This window comes from Gekko japonicus, unplaced genomic scaffold, assembly GCF_001447785.1.
Source record: "Gekko japonicus isolate JY-2015 unplaced genomic scaffold, Gekko_japonicus_V1.1 scaffold2021, whole genome shotgun sequence".
In the NCBI taxonomy this organism is placed as follows: domain Eukaryota; kingdom Metazoa; phylum Chordata; class Lepidosauria; order Squamata; family Gekkonidae; genus Gekko; species Gekko japonicus.
The window spans coordinates 80686-97105 of NW_015165305.1; the positions used below are offsets into that span (position 1 = coordinate 80686).

Consider the following 16420-nt stretch of genomic DNA (forward strand, 5'->3'; position numbering starts at 1 on the left):
ATAATAATAATAATAATAATAATAATAATAATGGGAAGGAGAAGTCAGGCCCATTCAGACCTACCAAACTTCTCCCCATCACACCCTCTTTAAGTTGCAGAGAACACCCTTCCGTCTTCAGTGTTGGCAACTTGAGAACTAGGGTCATGTAAGAAGGAGGGGGGGGGAAGCAAGACCTGGCTTTGAGACTAAGAGGTCCCGGTCACACGAGCAGGATACTGCGCCGCTGAAGGGAGGCAAATTAGAACCGGAGCAAAAAGAACCACGGTAGCGTGATCCGACGTGCCCCTGTGGCTCCGTGCTCCGGCCTTTGGCAGGCGATCAGACGTCGTGTGGCAAAACGGACGTCGCGCGTTCGTGCGTATGTGTGGAACGGGGAATGGCACTGGCTGCGACAGGCTACGACAGCGCTTCCCCTATCAGACGCCTGGAGTTGCCGCGCGTCATCCGGAAGGTAGTGCTCTGTTGCGTGTTTTTGAGCCAAAGGGATGGATTGGGGATGGGTGCGTGACGCTTCCCAGATGTTGAGGTATGATCACGCCCGTTTGATGCGCCCTCAACCCGTCCGTTTCGCGGGGCAAATCCTCCCGTGTGACCGGGGCCAGAGAAGGCAGGAGCAGAGGGAGGGAAGTAGGAAGGGGATTATTTAAGGATTGCTGGTAGTAAGAAAAATGGTTACCATTCCCCTCTCCTCCTCTTACAGCCGCAGAGACCTGAGCTTGGAGCGCGGAGGAGACATCAGCTTCAAGTGAGTCACTAATGTCCTGACCTCCCTTCCTTCATCCATCCACTCTTAGGCAGGCTTTCGGCCTAATGTAGCCGCCTTTTACTTTTGACAGCGTTCAAGTACCTTTTAACCGTTACGTGAGGTGGATGTTCAACAGGGACAGTTTCTCCTGTCCCATTGTCTTTCATGACAGAGAGAGCCACCTTGTAGATATCTGTTACGGGCACAGGACCTCCGCCAGACACATCATGTCCTCTGGATGACCTTTCAATTCGGCATTGCTGGCTATACCATCACTTGCCTTCACCACACAGGATGCTGAAAGAGCAGGAAAAGCGCTGAGCTTTTATCATGTCTTTCCAAAAGGAGATGACTTAATCCATGTGAAGGGTTGGATGGGCATCAGTGATTTGTTCGGGAAGAAAGAAAGGACGTTATATTTATTTTTCACTTTCCGATGGTTCTTGCCCTAGCGCCAAGAAAAAGGTACAGAAATAAGATTGCCAACAGACTAGGAAAATCAATCTGGCCTGCTTCCTGTGCCTTTAAGACTAGTTTGATTTACACAAATCAGCAGATGGTGGCAATGCCTGTACATTACCACTGTTAAACGCACAAGAGTATGGGGTGGTTGGGAAGCTGGCACCTTTATATGCCAATGTTTGGCATTAGCATTGAAAGAATCATATAAGGAAATCAGAGAAGAAAGCAGGAAGAGGGTTTTTTTTAAAAAAATGCATCATCTCCCACCGATTTCTGCTTTTTTAGCTCCTCGTTCTAATTAATCTTGTTCTAGATTAATTAGCTGCGAGCCTGCTCCATTTTTCAAAATTTTAATCCCAAAACAGAGACTTGTTCGTGTGATTAATTAATTCAAAATAAGAGGTGCGACCTCGTGAACAGCCCCAGAGGTAGTCAGATGTCGCCATGCCAGCTCAGAAGGAGACTAAATATAGAGTTTAGATTACCTCTGAGTTTAAGCACTCTTCCACCACTGATTCTTTTTGGACTGGTCCCTGCTCACAGTGCCGGCATCATGGGGCTGGCTGGGCCTCCTTAAGACCGTTGCCTGAGCCCCAACACCACACAAAGGTTCGTTGTCCAGCCCTGATTCCACCACCACCTCTGCTTTTCACTGCCACTGCCTGCACATCTGGTTCCTTTTCAGGTATGGGTGTGCATACAGAGGTGAGGAGGAGGTACCATCACACTCATGGGCAGGGGGGCAGGGTAGTGCGCGGAGGGAAGGGAAGCCCCCTAGCGGGAGACTTCCCAAGAGTCCTCAAAAACCTGCAGCCAGCCCTGCCTGTTTATATGATTGGTTGCACTTTGCTGCTCTTCTCGAGTTTCTCGGCAGCGTATACTTTCTTCTAGGAACCGTGAGCTATACTTTGGTCCAGTGATTTTCAATTTTTTTTTTTAAAGCCCTGCATTTTTACAAAAAAAGCTATGCCTCCTTTTACACATATACAACTGATAAGTTTGCTGGTGTGTGAAGGAAAGCGGGCAGAGGGACTGCTGCTTCTCTCAATAGCTTTTGGACAGAAGCCTGGTCCTTCTGTCAACTTAAGCTGAGCCCGGGACAATTTTGGCTCAACTTAAGTTGCTGCCTAGTTTGGTGTGGTGGTTAAGAGCAGCGGACTCTAATCTAGAGAACCGGGTTTGATTCCCCACTCCTCCACATGAAGCCAGCTGGGTGACCCTGGGCCAGTCACAGTTCTCTCAGAGCTGTTTCTCTCAAGGGCAGTCCTCTCAGAGCTCTCTCAGCCCCACCTACCTCACAGGGTGCCTGTTGTGGGGAGAGGAAGGGAAGGTGATTGTAAGCTGCTCTGAGTGAAGGGCGGGGTATAAATCCAACTCCTCCTCCTCCTAATTCTAACTCTTCTTCTAATTCTTCTTCTTCCCCAAAAATTGTCCCCCCCCCAAAAAAAAACCCCAAAATCTTGTAGTCCGTGGGATGGGGAGGATTGTAGTCTTCCTTCAAGGATTTTCCCAGTGTCTCTTACCCATACTCTATCAGTGAGAAGAAAATGGTGGGTAAGAAGTGCCTGATCCAGACCATGTTGCTAGGGTTGCCAACAGGCCTGGAGAAGAATGTCCTGTTCCTTTCATAGAGGCTTAATAGGATGTTGTTTGCCAGATGATGTTATTGACCTCCATACCATGACAAGCTTCAATTGCCTGTTTTCACACATCAAGGGACAGGACATTTTTTTCCTCTTGGCCAGTTGGCATCCCTACTTGTTGTCCAGAGGTTCAGCTGTATTCTTCCCTTGCGGGCTTTTCAGAGTAAGTTTGTGCCTCTTGGATTCCGCTGCTCCAAGTAACTGCCTGGACTGACTATTAAGTAGGGCTTTCCCTGGCAAGGTTGAGCTGCTGGGAATAAGCTACGGTTCCTAAGCAACCCTCGAAAGTTCTACTCGGCCTCAGCAAAGTAGCTGGGCCCAAACTGGTGCAGCCATCAAGAAAAGATGGCTGGCTAAATGCGCTGCCGTCTTAGGACAACCCCCCCAAAAGTAAACTAGGCCTTTATTTCCCCCCTCTAAGGGGCAAAGTCTATCCAACTGCCCAGCTTTTCTCCACCGTCCAGTGGGCACGTAAAAGTCACCCTGAGTAGTTTGGTATTTGTGAGGCGGGAGGCGGGAGCCGATAGGATGGCCGGAGAGCCTGGCTACGCATTATTGCTTGACAAGAGAGCCCCGTCACATAAGAGCTGTGCCGCCGGGGGTGGGGGTGGGTGGAGGGAAGCAGCAGGGACTGGGACAGAAGCCAGGCATGTCCCAACAGGGACAGAATCCAGGCATGGCGGGGGGAAGGAGCTGCCATTTCAGCATTCCTTGTTTATCTCTTTCTTCTTGGAGGCTGATTTTCCTGAGCCGTGAGGAGGGAGAGGTGTAGGAAAAATTAGCGGCACAGAAGAGTGAGATTAACCCAGGGATGCCAAAGGCCAGCCAGCAGCTCCTCTTTCTCAGGGAATTGGGTCCAGCCAGCTTTTTTTGCTCAGATCTTTCTTTGTGTCCCTCTTTTGTTAGTCTCCATCCCACATGGTTTCTGCAGGCCCTGTGGTCCTCAGCTAGCTTTTTCATTTCCTTTTCCTTTTGGGGGGCAGATGGTCAAAAATGACTTTCATCTCCATGTTTGATTGTCAGAAAAATTAGCAGGATCCATCCCAGTTTGTGCTTCCATCTCTTGTCACATCATGATAATAGTGCGCAGTCAGCCTTTAATGCCCCTGTTTATATGGAGGCGAGTTCCAGGTAAGCCACTTAAAACAACTCTGTTGATTTCCCCCCCCCTTTCTTTCCCCTTTCTGCCAATGTTGCCAGGTGTCCTGTGATGCTGGTGGTGGGAGACCAGGCCCCTCATGAAGATGCTGTGGTGAGTGATAGCACCAATCTCGTGTGCGTGTGTGTGGTGCTTTGTTTTTGAAAGCTCCACAGCAGTGAGAGAGAGAATGCAGCTGCTGGGTTTTCTGGTCCCCCCAATCCCAGTGTACAATACCAGCAAGCATTCTCTCCCCTATCTGTGCCTGCCTTTTGTCCTCACACTCTTTGTCTGTTACCAGGTGGAGTGTAATTCCAAGCTGGATCCTACCCAGACCTCTTTCCTCAAGGTAAGCAGTGACCAGCAAACTTCACCCACCCGATTTTCAGCACTCTTCCTCTGCCACAGTTGCAATTCATGGGTTAGGTGGTCCAGTGCAAAATTTCTGCTCGTGGCTGAGCTCTTGCACAACTGGAAACACAAGAAAAAGACTGTGGTCGCCACTTGCACTAAACCAGACTTACTGTATTCCTACTTGCATCTCTTGTGCAACTAAGAACAGAGTTCTAGGATATATGCCGGGTCAGCCCTGGTTAGTATTTTGGATGGGAGACCACCAAGGAATTCCAGGGTTAGTATGCAGAGGAAGGCAATGGCTAAACCATCTCTGAACGTCTCTTGCCTTGAAAATGCTATGCGGTCGCCATAAGTTGGCTGTGACTTGAAGGTACTTTCTACCACCACGGGATTTATAGGGACGAAAGTGCTGGATATCACACAACCTCTTACGCAAGCACAACTGCACTAAATCCAGTTATGTTTCCACATGTGCATTGCCCATGTCCCTCCAAGTAACTACCGTAGCATCCTGCTTTCTTCCTGCATCTCTGCAGGCACTTCTTCAGTGGTGTATTCCCTAATGCTTGGCTTAGCCCCCTTAGTTGCTACCGTACCACCCATCTCCAGGCCGTCTTCCAATTCATATGTCTTCAAATCTTTTTTATTTTATTTGGGGGGGAGGTCTTTGCGAAAGTGATTTTCCATGGAAGGGAGAACTCTCTTTTGTTGATTCTGTTATTTGTTTGTGTGCATGCATACAACGGGATGGAGCCATTTTCTTCTGGCAGATTTTTAGCAAACCCCCCCCCAATGTTCCCTCTAAGCTGAGTTAGTGTGAGCTAGCTCGCAGTCTTTTAGCCTCCAGCTCACACATTTTTGTCTCGGCTCAGGAAGGAGGGTTCCAGAGCAAATTAATTTATGCAGTAACCAAATCACCTGCTCACAACTTTCATGCCAGTAGCTCACAAAGTAGAATTTTTGCTCACAAGACTCCCCGTTGCCTTCTTTCTTCAGGTTCTACCCATTTATGTTTCTGTTTTGTGTCTTTCAGATGGCAGATTCGGGGGGACAACCACAGCTGACCCAGGTGAGAAGGACAGAAACAAGTTGGGGTGCAGAAGGAAGGTTCTGAGCAGGGTTAGACCAAGCGTACTCCTGGTGTGCTTTGTTAGTCCGCCCTGTGGGTATCATTCTTAATGCTTCCTTCTTTGGGTAGATCCAAACAGCTTTGTCATCTGGTTTCCCTGAATTCCACTCCAGAAGACAGCTCCCCTTCCACATGACTTTGCTACCTTTATCTTCCATGTTCATAGGCAGTAGACCTCTGAAACCTGGTTCCAGGAGGCAACATGGGAGAAGGCCTTGGCAGGATGCCAGACTAGACAGACCACTATTCTGATCCAGCAGGGCTCTTCTTGTCCGAACGGCAGGCTTTTTTGGTAGAGAAAGGGGAGCCCTCCTCCCTTTTCCATCAGTGGAAAAGTTGGTTGGCTCCAACCACTTCTGATCCTCCCTATGGCAGGCTTCAGAAGTTTCTTTCTTTCTTTCTTTAGACTTTGGCCCACCCTTCCCCCTTTAGACAATGATGAAGGAAGTATAATATAGCTTACACTCAGGTAGGGTTGCCAAGTCGTTTATACTCACCGGTGGGGGACTGTCCCTGGGCTCCGGGAGTTGCTGTGGGATGTGCACCTGCATGTCACAGGAAGGGACGCACAACATAGAGCACGTTGGGGGCGTGGCCCCGATCGGCAGAGGGAAAACCATAGAGCCACGCCGTGATACGGGGGGCGGGGTTCCCCGCGGGGCCCGATTCAGCGGCGGCAGAAATCGGGCCTCCAAAGTGGGGGTTTACCCGCCCCCACTTGGCAGCCGTAACTCAGGGCCTAATTAAATGTGATGGCGTGCATGTGTGTGTGTGTGTTTAAAGGTATTTTGGGAGGTGGTTGAGAAGCAGCAAAGGGAGGGGCTGTGAACCCTTTCTGCGCCCGCTGTCCTTCCCTTGCAAAGGGCTCTTTCTGCGACCACAGTTCTGACACATGCAGAATTTTTTTTTCTAGGGTCGCCAACTTCCTAGAGATCTCCTGAAATTGCAACTGATTTCCAGTTTACAGAGCTCAGTTCCCCTGGAGAAAATAACAGCTTTAGAGGTGATGGCGTGCATGTGTGTGTGTGTGTTTAAAGGTATTTTGGGAGGTGGTTGAGAAGCAGCAAAGGGAGGGGTTGTTAACCCTTTCTGCGCCCGCTGTTCTTCCCTTGCAAAGGGCTCTTTCCACGACCACAGTTCTGACACATGCAGAATTGTTTTTTCTAGCCTAAAAACTTAGCATGCAGACCTTCCTGTCCCAACAAGGGTGTAAAACCAACGCGACCAAAATTAGCTGCCCACCTCCGATCGGGCTTCTGAGTAGGGTCGCCAGCCTCCTAGAGATCTCCTGAAATTGCAACTGATTTCCAGTTTACAGAGCTCAGTTCCCCTGGAGAAAATAACAGCTTTAGAGGGTGGGCTCCGTGGCGTTGTGCCCTGTAATCCCCAGGCTCCACCCCCAAATCTCCAGGAATTTCCCAACCTGGAGTTGGTGACTCTACTCCTGAAGCCACCGGCATGCTTTATTACGATTCCTTTGTGTCCTAGCAAATGAACCCCAGTATTATCTGGGTTTATTCTTTATAGCGCTTCAGAGAGGAAGGTCACACCACGGTATATCGCCACTTGGCAAACGGTTGCCCGTTTGCTGTGCTTTTATGGCATGCAATTTAATCTGTAAGATGATGAGAAGATAAGCAGTGACTACATCTCTGTAATGGTCTCACGTACTTTTGGCCGCATAAAGCAAACATCCCAGGCAGCATATGTTCCAGAAGATGAATCACTGCTCGGTAACAGGGACAGCTATTCCTTCGTAAACCCCATACTTAGATGTTTAGCTAACAGATTAAGACAGTTTGCTGGTTGGTCTTACAGGGAGACCATTTCCACATCTTAAACTAGGTCTTCTACAACATTCCAGTCACAAGGAATTCGTATGTTAACAACATAAAAGAAGGCATGTTGGATCAGGCCAATGGCCCTTCCAGTCTAACACTCTGTGTCACACAGTGGCCAAAACCCCAGTGCCATCAGGAGCTCCACCAATGAGGCCAGAACTCCAGAAGCCCTCCTACTGTTTGCCCCCCAAGCACCAGAATACAGAGCATCACTGTCCCAGGCATAGTGTTCCATCTATACCTTGCAGCTAATAGCCACTCATGGACCTCTGCTCCATACATTTATCCAATCCCCTCTTGAAGCTGTCTATGCTTGTAGCCTCCACCACTTCCTGCGGCAGCTTCCACATGTCAATTACTCTTTGAGTGAAGAGGTCTTTCCTTTGTTCTGTTCTAAGCCTACTGCTCATTAATTTCATTGAGTTTTCCATGAGTTCTTTTATTGCGAGAAAGGGAGAAAAGCACTTCTTTCTCTGCCTTCTCTGTCCCATGCATAATTTTTTTCATTTGTAATACTTTAATTTTTTGTGTGTCATTTTTATTTTGGCAAAAATTATGTACAAGTAGAGGAACGGTTTAAATCAACAAATATACAGTTAATAAGAAACCCTAACAAATGGTGTAAACTTTAATATTTACGCTCCCGTTTGCTTTTCATAAAGGAAGGCTGTATTCATGTTTTCTTTATTTTGATTGTATGTTGTATGAATGCTTCAGAACCAAAATAGCTCTAGAAATAAACACAGGTGTCCTTCACAGCACCACATGTTAGAGAGCTGGTATAGAGTGGTGGCCAATGTTCCCTCTAAGCTGTGGAGTCTTGTGAGCAAAAATCCTACTTTGTGAGCTCCTGGCATTGAAGCTGTGAGCGAGCGATTTGGCTGCTGCATCAGTTAGTTTGCTCTGGAGCCCTCCTTCCTGAGCGGAGACAAAAATGTGTGAGCTGGAGGCTAAAAAACTGTGAGCTGGCTCACACTAACTCAGCTTAGAGGGAACACTGGTGGTGGCTAAAAGAATGAGCTGTGATTCAAAAAGTCCTGGGTTCAAATTTTGCCTCTGTTGCAAATCTATTAGGTGGCCTTGCTTGGCCTTACATCTACAATATAGCACTCATATTCGCCTACCTTACACGACTATTGTAAGGATCTCTACAACGTTATGTTTGTGGAAAACTTGAATCATGAAAAAGTGTGGTAGCAATGTTGCTAATGCAAGTATTAATTAGCCATTGCTAATTAAAATTTCCACCAGTTAACTCACCTGTTGATTCAAGCACTTGAAACTTGCCACCCTACTAAGATTTTTAATTTTTCTAATAGTGGAAGAACTTTTTACCTAAAACATAAATTGGTAGTAGATACTTCGAAAACTACCACTGAAAAGAACTAAATATTTTAAACTACTACATGGCTGCCCTTAATTGTCGTTTTCTCTGCAAGACAACTTTTCATAAATTAGGGATTCCACTCCTCCAAAAATCCCAAGCGTTAAAAAAACAAAAACTGAGAGAACTGTATCTTGGGAAGGAAGGAAGGAACCAAGCAGCCTAGTGTTGTAGAGCAGTTTTTCCCCTGGTGTGTGCATAGCTTTCATGCATGCTCTGTTTTGTATCTCTTTTATCCTTCAGCCTGGGAAACTGACGGAGGCCTTCAAGTACTTTGTGCAAGGCATGGGATACAGTGAGTATTGGATCCTTAGACTCTTTGTCCCTGTATGCATTACTGTGAACATTGAATGTCATACTTGATATCATCCCCAACAAGGATTCATGGAACACCAGTCCCTCTGCATTTCAGATGCATAGCTGCTGGGACTATTGGATCCTGTCAGTGATGCCTTTCACACACGAATGCAATAACACACTCTCAGTCCACTTTCAATGCTCTTTGCAACTGGATTTTACTGTGTGAAATGGAAAAATCCACTTGCGAACGCTAGCTAAAGTGCATTGAAAGTAGATTGGAAGTGCGTTGTTCAGCCCCCACATCGGTGAGACTGGGTGGTTGCTAGGGCCGAAATTGGTGACGAGTCTTATGGAACCCGTGCTGCCACCTTGGCTCTTAGCAAGTCTGAGGCCGTGGTCACTGTCAGAACTTAGTGGTAGAGCATCTGTTTACATGCAGAAGGCCCCAGGTTAAGTCTTTCATCATCTCCATTTGAAAGGACCAGGCAGTCAGCAATACAGAGGACCTCTTCCTGAGACCACGGATAGCCACTGCCAGCCAGAGAAGGCAATACCGACCCTGATGAACCAATGTTCTGACTTGGTATAGGGCAGCTTCGTCTACACCACGGTAAACTGAGCTCTTCTCGCAGAGCAGACCAAGACTCCCTTGTGACAGCACAGGTCACCCTGAGTCCTTCTTTCAGTTTGTACATCGAGTCTGTCCCTCAGCTGCATCCACACAACAGTTAAGGGACACTCTTAGGCTACGTCGCCTGAGGCATCCCTGAAGCCGAACCCATCCCTGACCAGAGACCAGTGGTGCATTCTCACCCCCCGAAGTGTTATCTGAGGTATTTTTTCCTGTTTCTCCTCAGTCCCTCATGTACTGGACAAGAAACTGAGTCAGGGGTCAGGTACCTTCTGTGGCATTTCCCCCCACCCCGTCCCCTGGCACGCTGTCCCCAACCTGACTACTCACCACCACCTCCTCTCCGTGACTCCCTCACTCCCGTATGCTCCAGTAACATTACACACACAACCCCCCATCGAGACACCAAATTGTTTGCAGTGATGGTGAGCAAGCAGAAACGGCTTAATTTGGCTTTTTTGCTGTGCATCTGAGTCAAGAAGGCTGGTGGCGTGCCTTTTTGCTTTTGAATAACAGCATCCCAGGGCCAGGCCCGGCCTGTGCCAAAACCGTTCTCCCTTCTGCACCATGGAAACCTTCGGTTTGCGTTCCAAAATAAAACTGCTCACATTATTAACACGTTATGCAAATCTTCTCATTATGCCCAGTCTTCATCAGTTTGCACCCTGTATCCTGCATCTGGTATTTGAGATTTTTCAGACTGGGGGGGTGAGGGGGGCGCGCCATAGTGTCCGATGTCTTTTTTTGGAGGGGGGTTGGAAAGAGAGAAGAGGGTGTAAAGGACTGTGGAGCAGTGATCCCTCTAAGCTGAGTTAGGGTGAGCTATCTCACAGTTCTTTAGCCTCCGGCTCATGGATATTTGTCTTCGCTCAGGAAGGATGGCTTCAGAGCAAAGTAATTTATGCAGCAGCCAAATCTCTTGCTCACAACTTTAATGCCAGTAGCTCACAAAGTAGAATTTTTGCTCACAAGACCCCACAGCTTAGAGGGGACATTGCTGTGGAGTGAGATGTATGACTTCAGATTGCGATGTCCAGGGTAAAACGGGTATCCATGCAAGAAGCATAAACGTAATGTTACCTTCTTGCCGGCTAAAAACCTGTGACGCGGCCCTTCTCCTCCTCTGCCTGTGCAGGAGATCCCTAAGGGCTTCTACGAGACGTCACCTTCCTTCTCCTCCTTCCCATGGTCAGATCTCAGTTCCTCCCATTTGCTCTGGGATTTTCAGCGTGCCACCAGCAGTTGGTTGAGGACAGGGAAGAAAGTGAGGGCCCTCTTGTCTCGTGAAAAACGAAAGCTGGGAATGGCAGTCTTGAAGGACTCCCTTGTAGTTCCAGGTCCCTCCCTGCTACTCAGTGTTCTCACTCCCGCTTTGTCTTACGTGTAGCCGTGGAGGCCGAGGGTATCATAGACCTGGGGAATGTCATCACCTGCTCATGCGACTTCAGAGTAAGGCCTTGGGATTGGAACGCAGCTCCGTCACCTGCAAGATCTTTATCTGATTCTGCCCCTTTTCTTCTCTCCTTTCTCCCCACAGTGGCCTCGTCCTGCATGACGCGCCTGTCCCGCTCACGCACCGCCTCTCTGTCCAGTGCCGCCTCGGGGGACGGGAACCGGTCCCGCTCGCGCACCCTGTCCCAGAGCAGCGAGGCAGGGGCGCCCCCGCCTCCGGCCCCCACCATGGAGGTGTCCTGCTGAGCGCCAGGCCAGGGGACGAGACCGCCTCCCACCTCTGAACAGGACTTCTTCTGCTATCCCACAATGCACTCCGGCCACTGGGCCGTGTGACGATCTCCCCTAACGGTACTAAACATCCAGGGAGGCCCAGATGGGATGCAATGTACTCTCTCTCTCTCTCTTTTTTTTTTAAAAAAAGGCAAACCTTAACCTCCCCCCCCTACCTTTTCTTCTCAACCAACACATACACACCTCTCTTCAGCCCTACCTACCCCAAATCCCCCTCCCTTCTCTCCCGTAACCTAATACTAGTTCCAGCCCCCCCCACCTCAGTTTCCTTAGTGACCCTCAGCACTGAGGGAGACACAGATGGAGTAGCATCCGCTTCCTAAACGATTAAACTCTCAGCACTTATTCTGATTCCTCCTTTGTTCTCCGCCTCTTTGCTCACTTAGTTCCCTTCATGAGGGAAGTCTGGATTATTTGATTTTTGTTGTCGTTCTGTCTAAACCATAACTAACCCTTGTTCCCTCCCCCCAATTACTGAGCGATAAATGTTCTGGGAGTCATCTGGATGGGGATCAGTTTGTGTGGCTCGCTTTCTCCTCCTTTCCCTCCCAGAACGTACGGAGGCACTAGTAGGACTTTCACTAGAGCCCTGATGAGGACCGGTATGGCTGCTGTCAGGCCAGCATAGGGCACCCAATATAGGAAGGACTCCTGTCTTCCATCCCCGTCTGGCCTGGTCGGTTCTAATTCCTTTATGGGGCTTAAACATAATTTCATTCCCTGCTCTCTCTCTCTCTCTCCCTCTCTCTCCAGAAGAACCATGATCCTCCCCCTCTTTCCACCTCTTTGGGTTTATTTTATAGCCCTTACCACCCCATACACACAAACGTGCTTTTGTTTTATACCCCCAAATCCAGCCCTCTTCCCCCACCCTCACAAAGGCTGCATTACTTACCTGTTCTCTTTCCTGCCCCCACTCCCACCCCCATTAAAACTAATCCTTTGTAGATGGTAGCGGCTTTGTGGTGTGCATGTATGGTTTCCGCTAAGACAGCAAGCGACTTCTGGCGGTTAGGGGCTTTTTGGGTGGCTGGGCGAAGCTGAACTGGGGGGAGGAGATTTCTCTGGGGGAGGGTGGGATTGTTCCTCTTAGGATGTTTCAGGGGAACGAGGGGGGTGGGAGATGCTTGAGCCAGACTACGCTGTTGTGGCAGTGCCAGGTACAGATGGCAAGGGGCTGCAGTGTTTTTGGCTTCGTATAAGGAGATGGGTGGAGGAGACTGTGATCAGTTGTGATTTTCTTTTCTTTTTTTTGTCTAAAAGTGCTGACTGTAGTGCGTTCCGGCTGCTGGCTTTGAGCAGGGCTCTTGTGGTGCCGTGGAGGGTAAACATTGGGTCAGCTTCTTGTGTAAAAGGGATTCCAACTGTACCAGTTCATTGATGTTATTGGCTGTATTTTTAAAAAAAGAAAAAGAAAAAACCACACACACACCTTTAAATGTATAGATAGTTTGGGTTTTTTGGCCATGTTGCTCTCTCAAAATGAAAGAAAAATTATTTGGATCAGCTATAGTGAGAGTACTCAGTCTGCAAACTTTTGAGAGACACAGAATGCTTCATCGAACTGCGGAGACAAAGAGTTCTGTGTAACCCGAAAGCTGGAATACTCCCACCTCAGAAGACGACGGTCCAATTAGAAAGTCACCTTACTTATTCCTTAAACCTGAATAGGCGCTGGGGGTGAGTGGCTCAGCAGCCTATGGTCAAGGGGCATTGTTTGGAACGGGTTCCAGCTGGAATTTGTAGCTCCCGCATGTAATGGGATCCTGTTGTATTTGAGAATGTGTGAGCTCTGTTTTTTTTTTCCCCCAGAGCAGTCGATGGTGAATCCCGACTCTAACAATAAAGTCTCTAGAGGAATGAGTTGTTGCTTCTTTTCTCATGGTCGAGGGGGACGCAGTCTGTGCCTTCAGCAGACGCCAGGTCAGAAGCAGGTTCCTGTGCAACTGGGGAGGTTCCCTGAGGACTGTGGCTGTAAGACTTGACTCTTAAGAACGGTTGCCCTAAGCGGGACAATCGGTAGTTTCCTTCAAGAGCTCATCTTCTTGCATTGGCCAGCTTTTACAAGCAAGGTGTCTCATATTCAGCACTTACACAACACTGTCTTCTCCATACATCTGTTGAGTAATCCTCACACCAGCCTTGTGAGGTGGACCCGTATCACTGTATTATGGATGATTTGGTGGTGAATTGGTGGCCGACAGGAGAGTTGAATGCAAGTCTTCCGAGTGTGGCTCACATTCCGAGCCTCTGCCCCAGCCCCTGCTGTCCTTCCCAAGGAAGCTTGTCTGCCCCTCCCTTCCTTGAAGGAGCTCAGGGTGGCTCACACAATTCTCTCCTCCTCTGCTTTATCTTCACGACAACTCTATGAGGCAGGCCAGCTTGAGAGACCAAAGGTTTCCCTGACAGGTTTTATGGCTTACTGAGCCTTTGAACCCAGGTCTTCCTGGTCCCATCCACACTAACTACTCTGCCATACAGGCTGCCAAGAAGAATACACAGCCTTTAATTCAGACCTAGTTTATCTAAAGCCATTCTATCCAAGACATCCAACTGTCTCCCGTGCTCACAAGCAGGAACGGAGAGTACAGTCTCCGATTGCTTAACAATTCTGCCTCCGGAGAGTAGGAAAGTATCACTCCTCGATCCTTCTCGAACAAATTGGATTGGACTCGTACTTCGGATTTGCGTGGTGTACAGAACGAGGCATGAAAGTAGGGTCGTCAGTAGCTTCTTCCACGTTGCAAACTAGGACAGCAGAAGGAAATGTGTCCGATCTTGAGTCCACTGACTTCAGCATAACTGCAGGGGGGATTTCAGTGGTAGGCTCTCCCTTCTCTGTGTTAATTTCTTGTGTGTGCTTCCAAATAAGCTCCCTGCCCCCTCCCCATCTCCGACTTGGTATCGGCCAGAACTCCTGTCACCTCTTTCTGCATTTTTTTGTGAATCACCTCTGAAGTGCATTGAGAAATAACTTAAAGGTGCCCGAACCGTGGAAGGGCTTTTTGAAACTCTCTTCCACAGAATTCCCCCAGCAGATGTGTTTTCCATCCAAGCTTTCCTCCCAGCAGGACTGACCTTTTACCACGAGCCAAAAAAGTGTAGATCTTTTTTCCCCCTCTCCCTTTGCCATCCTGTGCCAATAAGCAGCTTTTGAATCCCAAAGGCCACTGAATGCTGCCAATTCCCCCCCCTCCCCCTCTGAAAGGAAGGGTCAAAGCCCCTTATTGTTCATCTCGGGTACAAAAGGCGTATCCAGCTCTGTGGAATGGAGGAGTTTTCAACCTGTCTGCACAAAGGCCTGGGCCCTCATCCCAGTCTGAGCCCATGTGACCGCTTCCAGTGTTTTCACTCTAAGTGGAATTTGGGTCCTGTCTCCACAACAGCAAAGAGAAGCTGGAAAGCCTTTTTGTTTTGAGAGGCAGCCATGTGAAGAGCTGAAATCGGAATACAGTGACAACCGTCTCTAGGCCCGAAGCCATCTTGATGCCCAGTTGGGCTCGGTCCTTCTTAGTTAAGCTGTGGAGAAACAATCCTCAGGAGCTCACAGAATGCCTAAGTTTGGTGTAGTGGTTAAGTGCCAGTTTGGTGTAGTGGTTAAGTGCGTGGACTCTAATCTGGGAGAACCGGGTTTGATTCCCCACTCCTCCACTTGCACCTGCTGATGTGACCTTGGGTCAGTCACAAGCTCTGGCACAGCTGTCCTTGAAAAAGAGCAGTTTCTGTTAAGAGCTCCGTGTGCGTACTCTAATCTGGGAGAACCGAGTTTGATTCCCCACTCCTCCACTTGCACCTGCTGATGTGACCTTGGGTCAGTCACAAGCTCTGGCACAGCTGTCCTTGAAAAAGAGCAGTTTCTGTTAAGAGCTCTCTCAGCCCCACCCACCTCACAGGGTGTCTGTTGTGGGGAGGGGAAGGGAAAGGAGTTTGTAAGCCACTCTGAGGCTCCAAGTGAAGGGCGGGGTATAAATCCAATCTCTTCTTCTTCTTCTTCTAAGTGCCCATCCCGCTGCATGCAGTTACATGAGATCAGTTGAACCAGAACGTAGATGCATGTCCGGATACACATCCAAATGAAACGAACACGGCAGAGAGTGGGATGGGCACCCTAATGTGCATCTACTTGATACCTGTGGTTGTGCATCACAATGCTCTAGCAGTACTGCGTTACTTAAAATTGGGTGTACATTTCACATTCTGGCAATGCAAGTTGTGTTGTGTGGGCCTAGAGCTGCACTAGGATGCGGGGATTGGAGGAGGAGCTAATGAGGAATGTTTCCCCCAAGGCTCAGCGAAGGGACCACGGCTTCAGCACCAGAACGCGGCTGCCGGTACGTATTTGGATTTGAATCCAAATGGGCAGCCAGTTGAAAATAATGCAGTGCATATGCACAGGAGGCATCCACAGACATAAATCAGTTGCACCGTAAAATATGCTCGCTAGCGCAGTTGTCATCTGCCTATATGGCAGTAGCTTTCTGTTGGGCGTATCACTGAATGCATGTTCCAGCTATAGCGCGGTGTAGTGTTTAAGAGTGTGAGGCTTGGATCAGGGAGACCCGGGGTCGAATCCCCACTCTGCCATGGAAACTTGCTGGGTGACCTTGGGCCAGTCACACACACTGAGCCTGACCTACCTCACAGGGTTGTTTGTGCAGGCAAAATGCAGGAGAAGGAAGCAGGATACAAAGGAAGCAAATAAATCCAAATGTGCATCTGCAGCTATAATCTGGCATGACTATTCAGGGTGCTGGATCCAGCCAATATTTTTTGGTCGGTCTCACCCAGACGACAGCCTACCTGGCTTCTGTCCACGTAGCTCCCATGATCCCCAGCGTCGGGGCAGCTCACAGAATGCCTAAGTGCCCATCCCGCTGCATGCAGTTACATGGGATCAGTTGAACCAGAACGTAGATGCATGTCCGGATACACATCCAAATGAAACGAATACGGCAGAGAGTGGGATGGGCACCCTAATGTGCATCTACTTGATACCTGTGGTTGTGCATCACAATGCTCTAGCAGTACTGCGTTACTTAAA

At 48.8% G+C, this 16420-nt stretch overlaps 1 protein-coding gene across 7 annotated transcripts in view; it reads left to right on the forward strand.

The window, feature by feature from the left end:
- Positions 1–13239, forward strand: part of NDRG2 (NDRG family member 2) — a 44050-nt gene extending 30811 nt beyond the window's left edge. For 4 of the 7 annotated variants that reach the window (XM_015410434.1, XM_015410436.1, XM_015410439.1 and 1 more), the window contains 6 exons: positions 704–748; positions 4054–4105; positions 4293–4340; positions 5382–5417; positions 8946–8997; positions 11171–13239. In XM_015410434.1, the coding sequence (XP_015265920.1) occupies positions 704–748; positions 4054–4105; positions 4293–4340; positions 5382–5417; positions 8946–8997; positions 11171–11331 (394 nt within the window). In that variant the 3' untranslated portion in view covers positions 11332–13239. Of the gene's footprint in view, positions 1–703; positions 749–4053; positions 4106–4292; positions 4341–5381; positions 5418–8945; positions 8998–9859; positions 9894–11170 lie in introns of all 7 variants that reach the window. The other 3 variants (XM_015410435.1, XM_015410433.1, XM_015410437.1) reach the window with 1 other exon arrangement.
- The last annotated feature ends 3181 nt before the right edge of the window (positions 13240–16420 follow it).